Genomic DNA, 21,017 nt, shown 5'->3' on the forward strand with positions numbered 1-21,017 from the left:
GAGCCAATCACATTTTAGAGAGGCGGGACCTTGTGTTTTAATATACACGGAAGTAACTGATCGGCATTCGTATTGACACCAGCCCAAAGGCGATAAAACAACTGAATGTCAGTTTCTGGATGAAAATATCCACAATTATGTGAAGTCGTGTGTTAATAGTATATTTTTAACCATATCGGCAATGTTTTTACGATTCAGGACCAACACAAACAAATGAGCGGCTTCTCTTCTTTTGGTTCTTAAAAAATGAGTTTGTGTACGTTGTCGCCCCTGGTGGTGCAAAGAAGACATTGCAATAGGAACACTGCTCATTTAGATCACAATGTCAAAGTCATTGCAATGATTTAAAAACAAATGGTGCCTACTTTTGTGATTTTTACAAGTGACCTTTTATAGTGACATCCACATCAAGATGGTATGCTGCTAAGTATATAGTACAGGTGTACATTTATGATTGTGTAAGCTATTAGAAAAAATCTAAATGGAGATTTGTTTGAATGAAACCTTTTATCAGTGTCCTAAATAAGATTAAAAAAAAATATTGAAAATTAACTAGTGCAGTGTCCATAGGAAGTATGTCTTGCTATAGAAAAGTGGGAGGTTAAGTAGCTTTTTCATGGATGGTTACATGGGAGCTTTAATTGCTCTTTAATTCAGAATAAAAGTTAAATCCTCTTTAAACTGACCTTCTAAACACGCAATTCCTCATGTAAATTTAATTTCCTACTGCAAATTTAATTCTGAATTACACACACACACAAAATTTCATTATTATTTTTACTCAAACATTGTTCACTGAGAACACCTGCTGCTCAATGTTTACGGAGTGTTTTTTTTTTTTAGGATATTAGACCAACTTTAGTCATTTTTAAAAGCCCTTTGTGCAGTCACTCCTGTGGTTTCTACGCAGCTTTCAAATTATCCTGAGTTACCATGACTATCTGACAATAGTGAGCTGTTCTGCATAGCTTACGACAATTTTATTAAATAATTTATGAACGGTATCATTGCAGTCCCAACGGATCCAACGTTGCACACCCTTGAACCAAGCAGCAGCCATGTTGAAAGTCTCAGGTCAAACTGAGCCTGATTCACAGAGATATACTGTAGATATAGATAGATAGATAGATAGATAGATAGATAGATAGATAGATAGATAGATAGATATTTACATTTAAAAATAAAACTTTCCAAACATTCTCCTAAACTTTCTAAGATTCACTATTTTACTAAAAAACTTTTTGATTATATTTATTTTTTAAACAGTTGGCTGAAAGACATGGAAGTGAAGGGATTGTGTGTGATGAATTAAACAATAGTAGCAGTAGGCCTATACCACATCTAGAAATGTACTTCTATCAAATCAATTGGTTTTTGTGGTGATTGACTGCTGTTGGTGTATTTTTAAATGCCTAGTTGGAATGAAAAAAAAAAAAAACAAACATACAATGGTATTATAAATCATATTCTAGGCTATATGTTTGGAAAAATTGTCTCATTTTTAAGTATACTAACATGTCAGACAGTAAGCATTAAAAATGCATGCTGCTAAGAAATGAGGTACCTATCCTGCATTTATTTATGATCTACTTTCAGGCTTTCTCCAAAACAACACTTAGAATCTCTCTCTCTGGTATCTGGAACTGACACTGTATTTTTTTTAATTTGTTGCCTACTTTACATTTGTGTCTAATTTTATTTGAGGATTTTAGTTATTGTTGTTGGATTGATTTTGTATTTTTTTTTCCTGATACGAGGTGTGTCCTTTTAACCATACTATGTGTTATACAGGTCACTTATTTCAAGATTTTTATTCATTTAAAATGAATTTTTATTTTGCTTTGCTCTTGTTTTTTTCCATGTCTCTTTTTGTAGACTTCTTAATATGATTAAGTTTGGATGTTTTGTTTCTTAAGTTGAAAATTTCTAGAATATTTGCCTACTGTTGGTTGTGTTTTAGATTGTAAAGATGCAAATGAAGAAGATAACAACACTAATAATGATGTGCAATGCTATCGACACAATATCGACACAATTATCAACACACATTATCGACACAATGCTATCGACATTGTAAACCCATGCAAATTTTCGATGTACAAAACAGGGGACGGGACCTAGATAAGCAAACTGCTTCTCTCGTCTCCTTTTGCGGCATGTAGAAAAAAAAAAAAATGTAAAGAATAGTGAATGTAACCATGTCGGAAATAAACTGAATAAATAAATTATTGGTATTTGCCGATATTGGCTTTATAACTAAGTAACAGACATTGGCCATCCCGCCAATATAAATAACTGATAAAATAACGGGCTTTGACATAATATATGTAGACACTAGGGTGAGACGTTCACGGTACGATATACAAAAGGGCTCACGATAACAATACTGGAAGTTTTTTTGGGAAAGTGGAAAAAAAGTCCTCAACAATTTGCAGTTGGAAAAATAATCATGCTTTTTTTCTATTTACTTTACCTCTGGACACACTTTCATATTTACTCTGGGTATAACTTTTCATCACAATAGGAATGTAAAAAAATAAAATAAACAATAACAGACTTATCCTTCCTATTTAAACCAACACAGCATAACGTGGATGGCTGTTCATCATAGGAATGGGATCCACACAAGGTCCCTGCTGCTTAACAGAAGGTTTTCCTTGCCGCCATGATGAATTCATGTTGGGTGTGGGATACATATGTATGTGTATATACGTATATATGCATATGTGTGTATCCATAAAATGAAGAGTCCGTCCTTAAGACTGCTCTACTGTAAAGTGCCTTGAGATACCATTGGTTATGATTTGGCGCTATACAAATAAAGATTGATTGATTGATTGATTGATTGATTAAAGTGCAAAAAATGCCATTCTACAAATAGAATTTAAAAAATAAAATTTAAACCAAATCGTGTCATTATCATGGCATTCATTAAAAAAATAAATAAATAAATAAATAAATAAATAAATAAATAATATCTGTGCATGAATTCTGTGCACAATTTTTTTTAATTTTTTTTTTTTTTAAATACATTAAATCAGAGCAGTCTACCCAGCTCAGATTTAAGAAATGGGCATCTTCTTTAATGTCTATAATGTCTACATTTTAGAGAGAGAATGGCCTTGCTCAACATTGAACATAAAACAATATAAAAATACTTTCTACTTTGCACCCAAATAACTTCATTATTACTGTTCTAAAATGCGTGATCGCAAATTCCATGTTATTTTCATGTGTTTTGAAGAAGAATAGTCACTCACAACTCTTACTTTTTACTTCTTTTTTTTTTTTTTTTTTTTTCTTATTAAAGTTTGCACATACACCTGAATGAAACTAAATAAGGGCCACATTTACTTTACACACCAACAGGGCGTCCGCTTAGAGAACTTTAATGGATATTAAAGACGTTTGTGGTTTAAAACTGAAACAGACGTTCAACTGGGATTTTTAAATTTGCGCAATGACTGGTCCAGGTACACACACACACACACACACACGCGCGCGCACACGTACAGGATGACGTTGCTGTTAGTTCGCGGAAGTGGCTTGTGTCGTGACCGTGGAGGGGGTGGAGGAAGGGAAGGAAAGGGAAAGAGGAGGAAAGGAAAAGAGAAGTTCGATCCCATCTCGGTAGAAGAAGTTAAGAGTGAGGCTGAACTTTAGGGAGTGTGGCCGAGCCGTCGAGCCTTCGTCCTGTTCGATGAGAGTGAGCTGGAGTTATTGAGGCAGGAGAGCGGCCTACGGTGGAGGAACACAGCTGGTGAGTAAAAGTTAGCCACACTTTTTTAGAACCAAGTGTGGACTCTGCCGTTCTACCACTAGTGACTGTCCACAGTGGAAAGTGTGGGAAACGGTCACCGAGAGGCGTCTGTTTGCACCACGGGCCTGTGTTTGACTCCAACAAGTGTTTTAAAGCTGTGTTTCTATCTTTCTGTGAGCTAAATGTGTAACCTGTGCTTTATCCGCTGCTGTCCTTTTTACTACTAGTACGTAGTACTAACCTCCATGTCTGACTAGCAATATGAAGGCTGGCTCTATTTAAAGTTTCATTTCAACTCTTTGGCCTGAAATCTCAACAACTCAACAGAAAGCAGGTCACTGTCAAACACAGTGTCACACAGTATTTACAGTCATTGTTTTACATTTGCTTTGGGATATGATAAGTAATAACTAGTGATAGACCGATATATCGGCCGATTTTTGCGTTTTTTACGTGTATCGGCATCAGCCGATGCAGGCTCCTGCGTTTGCCGATCCGCATTATTTACAGAGAGCAGGTGTTCTACATCACCTCTTTTTAATATTTGTGAAATACATTTTACTTCTTGTTGTTCTACCTCACCTTTGTTTATTTCAATAAATGTTCCTTTAAAAAAGAAAGAAAAAAAAAAAAAGACTCCTACCATTTGTAATCGTCATTGTGTAATTTTTATGATGTGAATTGAGGGAGCAAAAGTTTTATTGTTCCATATTCTTAACAATGTAATTGTTGTTCATTACAAGTACATACAATTTTACTGCCAAGGAATCTAAGAAAATGCTCAATAACAGTTAAAAGAAAGGAAGTGTCTATTGATACGGCGCCTGGCTCAAGGATTCTTTCTTCTGCTGCCGTGGGTTCGAATCCCACTTTTGTCATATATGTTTTTTCATTTTAACATATTTAACAAGGCAAAGTCCACTTTTAAAAATACATATACAAAAAAAATAAACATTTCGGGGTATTTCCTGGGTTAGGGTTAAAAATACATATACAAAAAAATAAACATTATAGGGTATTTCCTGGGTTAGGGATATAATAAAAAAAAAAAAAAGAGCTAAAATAAAACTGACGGAACTTTAAGTCATGTGGTGCACCTATCACGTGACCTAAACTGGCCAATGAGGGGCGTTGCGTATGAATAGACTGGCAGTATATTCATATGTTTCCATATCAATAGCTACGGCCTAAAAGAATACTTTACACTAATCTGTTGAGGAGTGCATTTTTTTCTACAATAACTTTTTATTGGTTAATAATATTATGATTATCAATAATTTATTCAATTGTGTCTCTTTAAGTCTCATTTCAACTCTTTGGCCTGAAATCCAACAACTCAACAGAAAGCAGGTCACTGTCACACAATATTTACATTCATTGATACACATTTGTTTTGGGTATAATAAGTAATAACACATATCTAATAAGTAACGTATAATGAGTAATTACACAAGTACAACAATTCTTGGATTCTTTTAGGCCGTGGCTATTGATAATGTGACAACTCAGCATATAATACAAAGCAGGGTCATAGTAATGGAGTTTAAGTTCACATTAAAAAGGTGAAGGACAAACTTTTAGGGCATCAGACTCAAGGGTATGTGGGATGATTGAAGCACCTAAAAACCAGTGGGCTGAGTGCTCTTATCAGGGTCAGCCACACTGCTACAACCTGCAGCTCCCGACACAGTATTATATGGTGTCATTTATTGCCATAGATGAAATAGAGAAGGTCCAGTCAACAGCAGACGTCCAAAAGGAGCAGATATAGATACATGTCAGACCAAAAAAAAAAGAGATGTGTACACACACACACACATGCTCGAATAGAGAGAAAATGTGTCAGTCAGAGCTCAGCAACCCACTCTCTCCATCACAGCACATCACACAATCCAAAACCCACTCCGTCAAAATTGAATCTGTCCAATTCTCTTCAAACCCTATCAGTCGACAGTAAAAGCTTTTGATTTTGATTGGTGGTTCAGCTTGACACATGATTGGTACAGCTCCATTATGACAGGTGTGTACACTCGTGCTCATCGCTACACACTCTGACGCACAGCCAGATCAGAAAAAGAGAAAAATGCTAGGGCCGATATTTGCCTTGAATTAGCTTGAGTGATATTTTTAAAGGGCCCATGTTAAGCTAAATTAACTTTTCTGTGCTTTAAACATGATAAAAGTGCTATTTGGGTTTCATACACATGCTCAGGTGTTTTTTTCATTGATTCCCTCAATCGTTAGTTAGAGGGTGATTTGCTCCTTTCTTACTGCAGGGCGAGCCCAAACACCTCGCTCCAATTTGATGACGCACTGAGCTGTAGAAGCCGCGCCTCCAGTAAGCATTCTGCCTTGATTGACATGTAAACAGACACGCCCACGAAGGTGAGCATTTCAACGTTCTTCGCGCAGTCCTATGTATGTATTTTCTACAGTCTATGTATGTACCAGCGAACCCCCCGCCTCCACGCTCCGTCTCATGTTTGTAAAGCAGCACGATCTCGGCTACGGAGTGGGTGGGAGGAGGGCGGACCATAATCTGGTCCTACGTCACCGTGCGGGGAAGAAGTCAGTGTTCCGTCTATAGACACGCCCACTCATGAATATGCATAAATTTGCAAATCAGCCCGTTTGTATAGAGTTGTTCAGAAAGTGACATTTCAGATCCTAAAAATTTGGGAAAATAAACCTCAAATACTATGTTTTTGGGGTTCTTAGAACAAATGGAGATGGGTGAAAAATAGCATGACATGTGAACTTTAATTTTACTATTGACACATTTAAGAGGTGAGGCACTAAGCTTCTGTTTACGAGCTGAAAGTGTTGACAGGACCCGACTTTTGTGTGGGTGTCTCGTGTCTGCCGTGTAAGGATGTGCACGTCTCTGTCTTTGTTTGACTACACACCATATCTGTCTGTCGTTTGTGGAGAGGTGTGTGCACCTTTGTGTTGTTTTTATTTGCACTTGTTTGAGTGTACGTAAGGTTGTTCTAAACACAAACTGTATGAGTTTATTCTTGAGGTCATGGCCTGTGGTTGTCCGTCTTTACTTCCAGACAATGGGCAGTGTATCGGGTAGGTTTCCTCTCGCTGAGCTCATTCCGGTGGAGAATGCTCAGTTTTTGACACAGTTGAACCATAAATTGATGGAATACCTGATGTAGGTATTTTTAGAGCTATTATATTGAAGTGCATATTGCTTGAACAAACTGAGCAACAGTCAGTGTGAAATAACAGGTTTACCACATTTTTTTTTTTTGGTTTGAACCTCAATTTTTTAGGTTGGACCAAGCAGTTCTCTGCATCTATCTTCACAATCTTGCCTTCTACACATCTGAACCATAGAAATATAAAATTGTTACAGTAGTTATCTTAATTAACTATCAAGCTAGTAATGACATTTAATCAAAGCAAGCCAATGAAACGAAAGTGTGTATACTATGAAACAGATTAGAGAAACATTTAAAATTACATGTTTGAACTTGAGAAAATACAGAATATACCAGAGAAGCAACATAGACAAAGATCAGTAAATAAACAAACAAAAATGTGACTATATTACAAAAGGAAAATTCGCTTTTGGCATGATGATCTGCATTTTATGCGAGAACTGAACTGCAAAATTAACATTTCATCTTTTAACCTTATAGGTATTACTCCAGTTTAAAACGCTTTACACTGACTTCCAGCCAGCCAGAATAGACTATAAAGTTCTGCTGCCGGTGATAAAATCTGTGAATGGGTTTGGTCCACAATCCATCAATGAGATGTTTGTCAGGTATGAATTCAGCAGGTCTCTCAGATCTATGGACACAGGTCAGATAGTGGAGCCCAGAGTTCACAGCAAACATGCTGCTTTTAGTTGTTATGCTGCAGAGAAATGGAACAAACATTTTTAAATCCAAGATAAAGGAACTCCTTTTCTCTCCCGTGTATGACTGAGAGGGAGATTTGTAATTATATTATTGTTGATTTAATGATTTTATTGAAGATTTAAAATCCTGTTTAATGTTTTAATTGATTTTTAAACTACTTAACGTTGTGTTTTGTTGCACTTTTTTTTAAATCATGTAACGCACATTGAATTGCCTTGCATATGAATGCCTTATAGCAAATTAAATTCTAAGAAATATTACTTCTATTTATCTTGGCTTAAATAATTGGGTGAAGAGACACATTATGACCATAAACTCCAAATGATGAATCTAATAAACTGTTTATAATAATACATCATTAAGCATTTTCTGTGCTGAGTTAATACCACTAATGTGTGGGTTTGTGTTGGTAGCCAAAAAGTACAGACGTAGGAAGTTCAGTGCAGAAATAACCGAGCTTATGACAAATATCCCGTTATGGTGAGTGAGGGGGAAGTTGCTAGTGGAAGTTGTAAGTGGAGTGAGGCCGTGTGGTAGCAGGAAGGGAATGATGGAAGCCAGGAGATAAAGATGTGGGATTGTGGTTTGAGGGGGTGGTGGAAGAGGGCTGGTATAACCCAAAATAGCCAGCTCACATGTTTGCTGTATGCAGCATAGTGAGCTATAAATCTATCGGACTGTGGGGTCTCCTGCTGTAAACCTTGCTGATCTAATCTTTACCCTCACTTTGGTTAATCAATAGTTTGGAGCATCTTTGTGTTTTTTTTTTTTGTTTCGTGTAATCAATTAGGTCATCCTTATAATGTGCCTTAAGTCAGGGTTTTGCTGTAGCAATAGTCTAGAAGCAAAAGGTCAATGTCTGTCCTTGCCTTTAGCATTGTGTTACCAGGGCCTTAATTAGTGCGCACATCAAGCTGTTTTACTGACCTCTAATTATAAATTATATGATTTAAGACTACAAACTTAAATTCAGAGCTCTAACTAATTGTAACTCCACTTATATCATGTTTATTCAATGTAATTGCAAGGTTTTTTGCAGCCTCAGTGGACAGACCTTGGCTGATCATTAAAAAAATCCCACACTCGCTTGCTTTCACAGGGCAAGCTGAGGCACAAACATCCTACACAAGCTGTTTTTCTATCAGATTCCTTTAATTCCACAGGTTATGTTTCAACAAGCGCACAGGATTGTCATCATCTCCTTGTCTTATTCTTCATCGTTCTTTCTCCATCTTTGTATGTCATTTTATTTTATAATCTCTGTCTAATTGTTGCATTTTTTAATCATGAAAAGCTCATTGAGTTGTTTTGTGTATGAAATGTGCTATACAAATACATTTGTCTTGCGTTGTTTATGTTGCCATGGCTGTTTAATGTCCGTCCTTCCAAAATGCCTGTGCAAAATCCTCTCTGATTATAAATGCCTGAGATCTTCTCCACAGCTGATCCTCGGAGTAAAGCATGTTGGGGGCAAAAGTGGCTGCATTTGAGTATGTAGGATTGGCTCTTTAAGATGAATGTGTGTATGTGCATGTGTGTGTTTTGTCCTTATCCTCTGCTGATGTGCACTTTGGTGTTTTTAGGGTTACAGACTCACAGGCCAATGGAATATATGGTAAGACCTTCAAATGATAAGACCAGAGAAACCAAAACACACAACAGTGGCAAAGGAGGTACTTTCACCTGAAATCAGCTGAACTGAACAACCAATGTAATTTACCCACTGACAGAATGGTGTCAAAACCACTTAGGCTTTTTAAAATGAAATATATGTTTTAGGGTTGTGAAATTACATAAAGGACAATCAAATATTCTTTTTGATACAGTTCTACTAACTGTAACTGATCTAATTTAGTGAGTTTTTTTATATCAACAGTACTCAAAAAATGCTTTGTGGCACACTATCAAACTAAAATCTATTTTGGGCTACCTACTCCCACAAAGGACTGAATAATTACCCTGCCTTAGTAGGAACTGTGATTTTCCATTTTGAAATTTCCTCAATTGTGTTTTAGAGTAAACCTATTTCCGCATCATCTTCATGTCATTTTACCGTTTTATGTTGTTTGTGTGTTTCATTGTCTGCTCTATTTAGATTGCTTTACTGGCTATTAAACTTCCTAAAATCATACTAAACATGCTCAATAGCGTTAATAGAGTCAACTACAGATAATGTACAGAAGCTGGGGGTGGGGGAGGGGGGGTGTTTATTGCTTCAACACAAAAAACTAGAAAATACTGTACTATTTTCCTTTTATTTTTCATTGTCAAAAGAATCCCTTGATAAACTATTCAAAACAATGCAATTTAACTAAAAATAAATCTTGAATGAAATAAATAAAGGAATAATACAAATGAAGAAGAAGCCTATTAATTTAAATTCTAGTTCTATAGTAAATAATGCAAAACTGCATAATAATTTTTTTTTCTTTTAAAAAGTGCAACTGAACAATTGGACTTAAAAAAAAAACAGTCATTGCACTGTATTTACATCAGACATTTGTTTGTACCAGCAGAGGGCGCTGTTAACCCAGGGGTCGGTTGGCATGCAGATATTTTTGCAGTGGAGAAGAGATGCTATGCAAGCACACAGAGCTAATAGAAAAACCTGACTTTTACAGATATTCACGTAATATTACAGATTTTCTTTCGGTGCTAAAGGGGTAAGGAATCATTTATGAACATGTTTAAGAGTAGTGGGCAGAAAGAAAGTAGTAGGAGATTCCGCCCGCAGCCTATGCTTCTGGACAAGAGAAGGATATATAGATAGCGCCCTCTGCTGTTTAAAAAAAAGAACTGTGATTCAATTTTCAGGGTATCAATATGAACCATGATACCTATGAATTGATTTTTAACTGCCTTACGATTAATCGTTACATCCCTAGGAAATATGTATTATTTACTTGTGAAACCTCAAATTACTGGTAAATCGTCCTCAAGTTTTGCACGTAATCCCACACAACCGTGTGATTGAAGATGTAATGCTCCTGTCGTGAAAAATGATGAAATTATCATCAGTTGAACTAACACACGAACAGATAAACCAGTCTTAATACCATATCCTTTTCAGAATTGAATGAAGTCATAATCTGAACGGCTCGTTCATCACAACACATTAAAACACACTTCAGATGAAGTTCTGCAGTCATTTATTAGTCAGGATAAAATGATCGCTAGTTGAATGGAAGCGCAAAATTGGATAATGAGCAGAATTGTCCAGTTCCAAACTTGCTGTTTTCTGAGTAAAAAATAGCATTTACATGTGTAATATTATCCCAAAACACAAGCTATTTCCATATTGTCATATTGGGAACTGATTTTAAAATAATTCACATTCTGTTTCGTAATGGTAATTCAGCGTTTTGCGCCCCTTTTATGTGATCATGGAAAATCGGAAATCCTACCTTGGCAGTCTCAATGGAATATCTACATAATTACTAGGCTTTAGACTGATCTGATCGTCTATATCGGCTGATATTTTGCATTTTATGCAATTAATGTGATCGACTGTAATGTCTTAATTCGCCGATCTGATCAAAGACATCGTCTTGATGAAACTTTCTTTAGATGCTTCCATTGCATTGTTTTATCGTCTCATTTACATCGAAGAGTTGTTTACTTTACGTGACACGGCTTTATTTTACTCACATTTGTGCTCAAAGGTGAAAACCTATGCGCAAACGGCAAAAATGTCAATCGGTTGGAGCGAAGCGGCTGAGCGTTGGACTTCTTCCCCAGTCTACCGGCTCTGAAAGCAGGGGCAGCGTCTGCTGTTAGTGTCTGTGTGTGTTTGTATGTGTGTGCGTGCTTGTTTTGTCAGAGCCCGAGCATGTTAAAAGAGAGAGTCCTAGAGCAGAGCGATGTGCTCCTATTTACTTTCGCTTTCTTACTGGACACTTCTTTCTACTTCAGGGTGGTGGTAGACACCGAACTTAAGCTCGCGTGTACGCCCCACCTTCGCTGTGCACCTGTGAATACGGACGATAAGCAACAGCAGGTTTTGCGATGCCACAGTCAGGAAATATGTGTTTGCTGCTAATGCTAATGATGATGGAGGCTTCATGTAGTTTCACGGTGTGGCAACTTTCCTGTAGTTGAAGCTATCCTCAGCTTCAGGTTAACTCCCTCGCTTCACAGCAGTCATTGAGTATGACATGACGGCATACAGCTTATAATCGATCTGCTTTGTTCACAGACGCTCCCTCACTCCGCACACTGGTCGAGCGACCAGCGCATTAACTCTCAGTTAAAGGGTCACGCACCTACACACTCACACGTTGACAACAAATGTTATGTTCAAGTCCTGCATGGAAATTCTTCAACTCTTCTACTCTCTCACAGTCACAAGGCTGCATTTAGGTCCTGAAACATGGTACCGTTAGATTTTTAGTGAATTTGTATCAGGCAGTACTGAAGGATTTTGGTCGGTACCTAAAAAACACCAACCTGAATTCATATGATTGGACCGGTGATTGGTGATTGTTTTTTTAAAGTCACTGATCGGTGTTCGGCTCAAAAATCCTGATCGTGTAATGCCCAGTAATTACAGCAGTTCAACACGGTTGATGTGTAAATTTCATTGTGCAGCTTTATGTATGTATATATCTAATTTTTGTGTATTTCAGTTTATTAAAAGGCTCAAATCAAAGAAATACAGTTGAAAAATTGGTGCTATTATTTCATAGTATTTTTGGAAAAGTTAAATGAGGCTGCAACGTTTGATTTTGCTCAAAAATGTATAAAATAAATTCACTTTTTGAAGATCAAAATATCACATTCTGTAAAATGGTTAAACAAAACGACCTTAAAAGTGAGTCCCTGTGCCATTCCTAAGCCACGGTGTGTATTGAGTGTCACTGGTTGTGGGCATAGTACAGGCTATTGGAGAAGGGCTTTGTCTTTACCACTGACTTTTCACTATTAACATCACTTCTGCCAAACAGCAGCAGAGAGCTGTGTTCAGTTGTCTGGTGCTCAGTGCACCACTAACCCACATAACAAGGAGTAGTGGTCAAACGTGTTACTGCAGTCACTGTTCGGGTGTCATTTAAGGACTCCTTGCTCTCCCCTCTCCTGCGTTTCTGTGTCACTTTATGGGTGGTTTCCTCCGCTTTCCGCAACACTGCCTTCTCATCAGATATGCCTGAATGTCAAAGTCGATCCCTTGAATCTCTGCTCCATGCCTTCCTGTCTTTTCCCCAGTGTGCTGTAGTCATGTTTTAACACAGCAAATATTTATTATATGAACGCCTGTCTCCCTCCTGTTTTTTATTTTATTTTATTTTTTTAATGTGTCCACATCTATCTAGGGTGCGCAGAGTGACCTGATGTCACCCTTTACTCAGCAAACAGGGAGGCTGCTAATGCTAGCTATCTCCATCCTCCCAGTCGCTCCTTTTTCTCTCAATCTTGAATTCAGTTTCTCAGGTTACTAAACATGAATACAATACAAGCTCTGAAACTCCATCATGAAGAACTCTCCCTCCCCCATTTAGGGGCACAAAAGCACTTGACAATAAACCTTCTCCTCTTCTACATCCCCCATCTTAGCTTGGAGTGTTTGCATTTCTGTGCACACTGTGCATCTTGTTGTGCATACTCTTGTACATTGCAAATGATTGTGGCTGCAGAGAGGAGGTGGGGGGAAGGGGGAGGAAACAGGAAGGAGGTAGCATGATAGAAAATAAGGTGGGGAAACTCAAGCAGTGTTTAAAATGTGTTATGTGCATGTGTGTGTGCTCATATGAATATGAGAGAGAGAGAGGGAACGCAAACGAAAGGGTGCGAGAGAGGCTAAGAGAGAAAATGGGAGGCAGCATCACTCACCCAGACTAGGAGGAGGGCAGGACAGACGGCATGTTCTTCCCTCTAAAAAAAAAAAACCGAGGTGGGAAGAAATTGGGAATGTGAGGCAGACGTGAGGGGAGGAGAGGACAATAAAGGAGCACCAAGGTCCAAGCTGGCAACAGTGCCATCTCGCCATCTGCTAACACACAGAGAGAGAGAGAGAGAGAGGGACAGACGAAGCAGGCAACCAAACTGAGGAGAGCCTAGATGGAGTGGAGCTGCTAACTTTATGAATTAATCGAGTGGAAGAGCGGATCAGAAGAGAAAGACCGTTTTCCTCAAGTGGACAAAAAGAAAGCTGGAGAAAAAGGGGACGGAGAGGACCAATTATTTGGCTTTATTAAATATTCATGTCATTTTCATCAGAAAATGTCTTTAGATGAGTTGATTTTTGATTATTTGCATGCTTTATAAACTAGAAGTAAAGATTCTTATTCATAACAAAATAAAAACCACTGGAAAAGTGATTCAACTCACTTCCACAGATACAGTTTGAATGACTTTTTTTCTTTTTTGCTAACATCTTTGAATTTTATTCATGAGTGTAGAATCAACTGCTGAATGTTAGATAAGCATAATCTTTGTTTACCGCTGCGCCGACTGTTTTTTTTCTGTTTTTAAATGTGTCTTTTCAATGTATTTGTGTGGTGTAACACGTTGTGTTTTTATGAAGTTGTTAGAAAAGTGTGTTCGTAATGTCTGAGTTGGTGAATGCCGGTGATTTGAGATTGGTTTTCAAAGCTTAAGTGATACCCGACTTGGATAATTCCCTGAACTGCACTGATCTGTCTTGAAGTCGGTTGATTTTCATGAAAAGTGCTCTTATTGAGAGTCTTTCATGCAGCAACTGATTGCTTGTCATGTAATTTTGCGGAGCTGTTATCATTCTCGTCTCAAGGTTTCTTCTTTTGCTGAGACTTCTTTGTATATATTTCCTCTGCAGGCATCTCTTTTAAAGTCTGTTGCCATAGCAACATGAGGCAGCTGCAGACCTAGCAGGATGTAAACTTTTTCTTCTCTGTCATATCATCCCAAACTGGTGCTGTTTCATTTGGTATTTCTATGTATATACTAGAAAACACTCAGTTGAGTTGTTGTTTTTAATTATTTGCAGTTTTTCTACAGTTTTGTCTGTTATTAGACCAGGTTTGCTTTTCTTACTAGACTGCCTTTGTCTGTGTGGAGTTTCTATGAATCAGGGTTGTTTCAGGTCACCTGTCTCCCCCTCCTCCCTTCTGTTTTACGTGCGCGTTTCAGCTCAGTCCGCTTGTCCTGATCTCACCTTTATCAATGGCAAGGCACAACCACTTGCACTAGTCAGGCTTATCTTCAGTTATTTGGATTAACTGTATGATTAAGAGCATCAGACTGGTTTCTTCTGTAAATGTCACTCTATACAGTAATTACCAATCCTTTTCTAGTGATTAGCTGTACTGTGTTTAGGACACTTTGTCAATTATTGTGTCAGTAGGTGACTCAGGATTTCTTTGTGTTCAGTGGTGTCCTCTGTAGTCACCTGACCCACATTGTGGTCTTTATACTAAAACATACCTGAGCAGGGTTATTGCTTCCCACGGTGCATTTGAGCAGCCTTTTGCTTAAAAACACATCTGAATTTTTCTAAATAATTTTCATGTGAGAGCCTTCAGTTAACTACTATTCAATGTCATATTTTTTGTCTTTTCTCAAGGCGTGGCAGACTGTTGTCACTTATGTTGCATGTTCTTTAACTATCTAAATACTAGGTGTCTTTTGTAAAGAAAAAAAAATTCTTGGTCCTTCAAGGTGCTTTCTGGCCAAGACCAGATGGGTGAATAGCATAACTTGCTAGACAATCCTTCTGTGGTGCTAGACTCGTGTAGGCGACTGTTTTTTTGCCATGCGCCTAGCGCCCACTATCTGCATAAAATATGTACTTTATGCACTGTCGGGGTGTATAAAGTGTGTGTGGGGAAATGATTCAACTTTAGTATTATTTCTGTGACATTTGGCCCAAATGTACATCTCTGTGTAAGCAGTGTAGGTGTCTACATGTTTGTGTTCACACCTTGTTTAGAGTAATGGTCAACATTAGTAGTGGTTGAACTCCACTTAAGTTTAGGCTACCGTTAAATTGAGGGACATTAGCTTGGCTGCAATTTATGACTAATGTAAACAGGTATAGATTTGTTGTCATTATTGGACTATGCAGAATTTAAGCTGTTTTATAGCCCTGCCTTAGATAAGGGAAGAAGGGATCCATGTTTATATCATATGAGCCTGTGTTGACACTCCTTTCTCAGGTAAATGTTTTTTTTTCTGAGCTTGTTGTATGTAACCGGTGCTAATACATATACTGGGTGTGAACAGTTCTGCAGTAAGAAATGAACATAACCCCACAATTGAATTGAGCTTTGCTGTAAGTAAGTACCATTCTAGCAACACCCAGTTAAGATTACATGCATGACCAATCACCTTTTTTTAACATCACAGAAGGTTCACCATAAGTCAGCATCAGCAGATGACCTACATTCACCTTGTGTTGCATCACCACCGTGCTACTGCAGTGTGTGTCACAGTACCAGACAGTGTCTCACGTTTAACCTACTGCTATCTTATGGTGCTCCAGGGAGCAAAAAACATCTTTTAACCGTGGTTGCCAATTTGAGGAAACACACTTGAACTAAGTCACTTGTTTTAGCCATATTATCTGGAACTTCATTCAGGAATAGCACACCTCTGCCAGCCCAGTCTTGAATTCAAGTATTTGTTTGTTTCTGATGTTGTCTAGAATGACCATGCCCAGGCCTATAGTTCTCTGAAATCTTAATCGCAGTAAAGCCATAATACAAGGCTCTCCTTTAATTCATTTGGCTAGTTGACTGTTAAAGCGACAGCCTGGAGAACGGGCGGGCAATCGAGGGAGGAGGAGGAGGAGGGGAGAGAGAGATCATCTGGAAGAGGAGAGAGGAAGTGGTGGCACGAGAGAGGGCGGAGTCATTAGAGAGACAGAGACTAGCGGAGTACATTGTGTGGAAGAAGAGAGAGGACTTCCAGGAGAAGAGAGCAGACAGAGAGAAGGAAAAGAAGAGTGCACAGAATGGCACAAAAGCTGAGTCAGAGGTAATCTGGAAGAGGAGAGAAGAAGGAGAAGCAGGGAGAGACAGAGAAAGGGCCATACAGAGTGGACATGAAAGCATCTGGAAGAAGAGGGAAAGGGAGTAAAGGGGAACCCTGGATGGATAGTAGGTGCTAAAGAAAGTCTGCTGCTACAAAGAGTTGTGGACTTGCCATATATAAGTAAGCCTCCTCTCTCTTCTTTAGCAGATCTAGGCTCCATGAGCCCTGCAGGTGCTTTCTATAATATCGACCAGTTGGAGCTGTGTCTTATGTGCGTGTTGCTGCTGCATTAGTTTGTACTGCCCCCTTTTGCAATCTCCTTGTTGGCTGCTAATAGGATTTTTATGGGTCTGTGTCAAGCAGGATAGAGATGCAAGGGGGAGCTGCTTCAAAGATGCACACGCATGCGCTCCATCGCACTCAAAGACGCAGATGATTCAGGAAGCACTTTGAATAAGGAATGTTTATACCATCTTGCATTTTGAAACAAAGTACAGAAGCGCACCTTCAGTGTTGTAACACATTGGAGGAAGACTATCTGTTATGTTCTTCATGGTGCTGACAAAAGCTGTAAAACTGATTTAGACCAAATACTTGCATAAAACTCTCCCACGTGATGGCAGTACACAGGACATATGATCTGTGAAGACCTAAGAAAAATGTCTTTATTGCTTTTTTGGATCTCTCTGAACACTGATGCAAACTCCAGACTGAACTATTGACAACATGAGCCGCCAGAAAACTTTTGAGCCCCACATTGTACCGTTAACTGGCACAGTCTACATTTCCTCTCCCCCTTTTCTGCTTTTGCTCTTATTCTGGATAAAGCTATTTCCAAAAGAACTTGGATTTGGCTGCCGGGTAAGGAGTGGAGGACAGACTGCCAGACAGATGGATGCAGCTCTTACATCGAGCGAGACAGACAGATGGCTGTTTGTCCATTCCGAATAAAACTTTGAATTGTGAGACAAAGAGACCTTGATTGAATCACTAAAGCTTGTGTAGACTTGGCCAGATAAAAAAAAAAACTTGCACTGAGGATTTATGATGGAGCTTGTTCCGAAAACTAAGTATACCCACTTTCGGAGTGAGTCGCTGAGCTCGACTGATGAAACAAACTCCAATCCGTCATCGTTCCCTCCTTCTAGTCCTGCTACCCCCCTCACTCCCTCACCTGGTCTACCTTCTTCTCTGTCTTCCTCATCTCTCACACCCATATTGCCACCCACTTCCCCACGTCCAGCTGAAAACAGCCCCACCACCCTCTGCTCGTTTTTTCCTAGGATAGGATCCCTTCGTCTGGGAGTTTCTGCCACTCTTCTCCCAGGACTCAAGGCCTCAAGCCGAACTCAGCAGCCCCAGGCCCTTTTTCAGACTTTGGGGGATGAAAGGAGCTCCTCAAGCTCCTCTCCTCCACTTCATCCACCTGTTCCTATTCTAACTGCTCCTTCTCCTCCTCCTCGACCTCCTCTACAGGACATGAACCGGTTGGGAGGGGTGTCAAGGAGGGCGAGGGTGGAGGGAGGGCAGCTTGGAGGAGACGAATGGACGCGACACGGTTCCTTTGTCAACAAACCCACCCGGGGTTGGCTGCACTCTGACAATGTGGTCAGCACGACAGGTGTTTCCTATACTGTGCGGGTGAGTGAATGGTGGTACACATTTCCTGTCTTTACTTGTATTCTACTTGTATTTTTACTTTACTGTGGCCCTCTAGCTTATCCATGTGTGTATGTTAGCACTTTGATGGTCTGATATCCTGTCCAGGGACTTGTACTCTGCTATGTTAATCACACAGGTCATCTGGGATAGCCTCCAGGAGCCCTCTCAACCTTCCTCAGGGGGTGTAGAAGAAGAATTTAGTGAAAATCCATAAATTATTGTTATTGTTCTATAAAGGTGGGCAGACACTGTGCGATTTTTTTTTCAATCGTTGTACTTAGCTCCAGCTCAAACTGTGCGACTCAATTGCAGAGCCCGAATGTGCGCAGCTCACGATTCATATTCTCACACTATACGGACTGACACTCTGACACGATCTGACTGCTCACACTGTACGTCCATACACGACACGTTGGGGTCTTGTTTCCAGAAATGCAACGTACAAATTAGAGGAAAAAGAACTCTGAAGTGTCGCCTTTAAAACAGAAGAAGAAGAACCTGGAAGTGGAGAGACACAGCAAAAAGAGATTTAAAAAGAAAAGGCGGCGATGCAATGGACCGGGAACTGGCTGGACAGACGTGGGCAGTACTGTCCGTCAATTTTACAGCAGTCCTACGGTGTTCGCGCATGCGCAGTTTAACAGTTTGAGGTAAGCCGGTCCATGCACTGCTTTAACAGTGCGATACTCTTTTTTTACGACCGTACAATTGCTGATTGGTAGCTGGTCGTGAGGTGTTAATCGCTTCTCGTGACCCCATGTATACGACACGATGCACAAAAATAGACGCACGAGTCAAAAATTGGGCCAAAAATCGCAGTGTATGCCCGCCTTAATTGGAGGTGGTCAAAATATTTGTAAGATCTGAATGAATATAGATAGATACAAATATAGATTTATGATGTATTAATTATGTTTTTGTGTGTTCATGTTTCGTATCATTTTTCCAATTAGAATGACCATTTGTTTATTAAACAATGGTACAAGAAAAACTATTACTATACTAACTAATGTCTTTTGACTGGACAGTACATGGGCTGTGTAGAGGTGCTACAATCAATGCGAGCATTGGACTTTAACACCAGAACTCAGGTCACCAGGTAAGTATTCTCCTGTCTTTACACTGGAGAAGTTGATAAAAGTATAGTTAAACTGGAGAAATACGTGTTAATGGGTTTGTGTTTGCATGTTTAAGTGTGCATATGCACGCTGCTTACCCCAAATTTTTTTCTGGTTTCCATAGCAATATGTACTTCTGTGCCATAGACAAGCGCTGTTAACACAGTGTATAAGTTCTAATATCCTTACTGCCAGAATTCAGTTACTCCGTGGTCATATTTAAATGTGCACCACATGAACATGCCCGGATTAGATAGATGCCAAATATGTTACTATTGTTTCAGGGAAGCCATCTCCGTGGTGTGTGAGGCAGTACCCGGAGCCAAGGGAGCCCAACGCAGGAGAAAGGTACACACTACACACACCAGAACACACCCTTCCAGGCAATCATTTATTTATGAGGATTAAGTGGACATGAGTGCGAAGGCTTTTCTGGATAAGAGCTAGATTTAGCTTGATTGTCCTCCCTGTGGTCAGTTGGCGATTCGGTCACGTGTTCTCCTCTCTCCCAAATACAGTCGCACACATGCACACACACACACACAGACGCACACACACATAGTTCTTGATTTAGGCTGATTGTACACTTCTGTGGTTAGTGGGCTACTTGCAAGTAATTACCAATCACTCTCTAGTTTCTCTTTCCCTTCCTTCCTGTCACAAGGGAGGCTGGAGAGGTACAGTAGAAGCTTGTGTGGAGCCATTGTCAGGCTAAACAGGCTCTACATATCAGCAGACAGTCTGTTGTTTTAGGACCTTCTGTGTTTGTGCACTGGATTCCAGTAAAAGAAAAATGAAAACATCCACCCTATGAGTTCATAAAACAGGTGGCTTAATTCAGCAACTATTGCAAGGTTTGACAAAGGATTGATGTTGAACTACAAAAGTCCAAGATTTTGACTTCATAAAATCCAGCCAGTTTAGTTTCCTGTATTTAGCTTGGATAAAGAATATTGATTAATAGGGAAAGTGCATCTATTTTAACCTGATTATGCATTCCTCACAACATATCTGAAAGACTTTATTGAATATATGGACCAGCGCCACGGCAGCAGGAGGAGGTAGGGGGTGGGGGAAATGGGCTAGAACAATTGTGCTGGCATGATGCGTGTGATGCTTTTGGCCTGCTTATAGTTTGTAAACTGTCCAGTCTTTTTCTGATTGGTCACAGCTGTCCTTGGAGACAGGATCACTTTCATAAATGCAGCTGTTCTCCCACTCCCACATTCACAGACATTTCCACCTACACACACACGCCCACACAGACTTGTGCACTAGTTAAAATCTAATGCTGTGTTGTTAAAAACTGCCCTATTGTTTTTTGTTTGTGCATATTGTTTTGGAGACTGGTGAATTCAATTACATTGCTCTCCTCCACAGCCCTCCTCTCGATGTCTTACATCCATTCTGGGAAAGAGTAACTTGCAGTTTGCAGGCATGACAATCAGCCTCACCATCTCCACCAGCAGCCTCAATCTGCTGGCATCTGACTGCAAACAGGTGAGGTGGCTATCAGTGGACACTCTGAATCCCAAAAAGCCAATCTGACTTAATGAAACATGGTGGCGGGCCATTCGCACCTAAAAGTTTGTTGTTCATTAAAAGCATATTAAACGTGGAGATTTCAGCCAGTTTACTACTTCACTAAAATTATTC

General features: G+C 39.3%; 1 protein-coding gene across 3 annotated transcripts in view; it reads left to right on the plus strand.

Moving 5' to 3' along the window:
• Positions 1-3,542: 3,542 nt before the first annotated feature.
• Positions 3,543-21,017, plus strand: part of shc1 (SHC (Src homology 2 domain containing) transforming protein 1) — a 28,290-nt gene continuing 10,815 nt past the window's right edge. Inside the window, exons 1-5 of one of the 3 annotated variants that reach the window (XM_028469705.1) lie at positions 3,543-3,760; positions 18,058-18,222; positions 19,272-19,342; positions 19,646-19,709; positions 20,742-20,861. In XM_028469705.1, the coding sequence (XP_028325506.1) occupies positions 18,061-18,222; positions 19,272-19,342; positions 19,646-19,709; positions 20,742-20,861 (417 nt within the window). In that variant the 5' untranslated portion in view covers positions 3,543-3,760; positions 18,058-18,060. Of the gene's footprint in view, positions 3,761-12,382; positions 18,223-19,271; positions 19,343-19,645; positions 19,710-20,741; positions 20,862-21,017 lie in introns of those variants that run through there. The other 2 variants (XM_028469703.1, XM_028469704.1) reach the window with 2 other exon arrangements.

The sequence above is a fragment of the Gouania willdenowi genome, chromosome 16, assembly GCF_900634775.1.
Source record: "Gouania willdenowi chromosome 16, fGouWil2.1, whole genome shotgun sequence".
NCBI classification, from domain to species: domain Eukaryota; kingdom Metazoa; phylum Chordata; class Actinopteri; order Blenniiformes; family Gobiesocidae; genus Gouania; species Gouania willdenowi.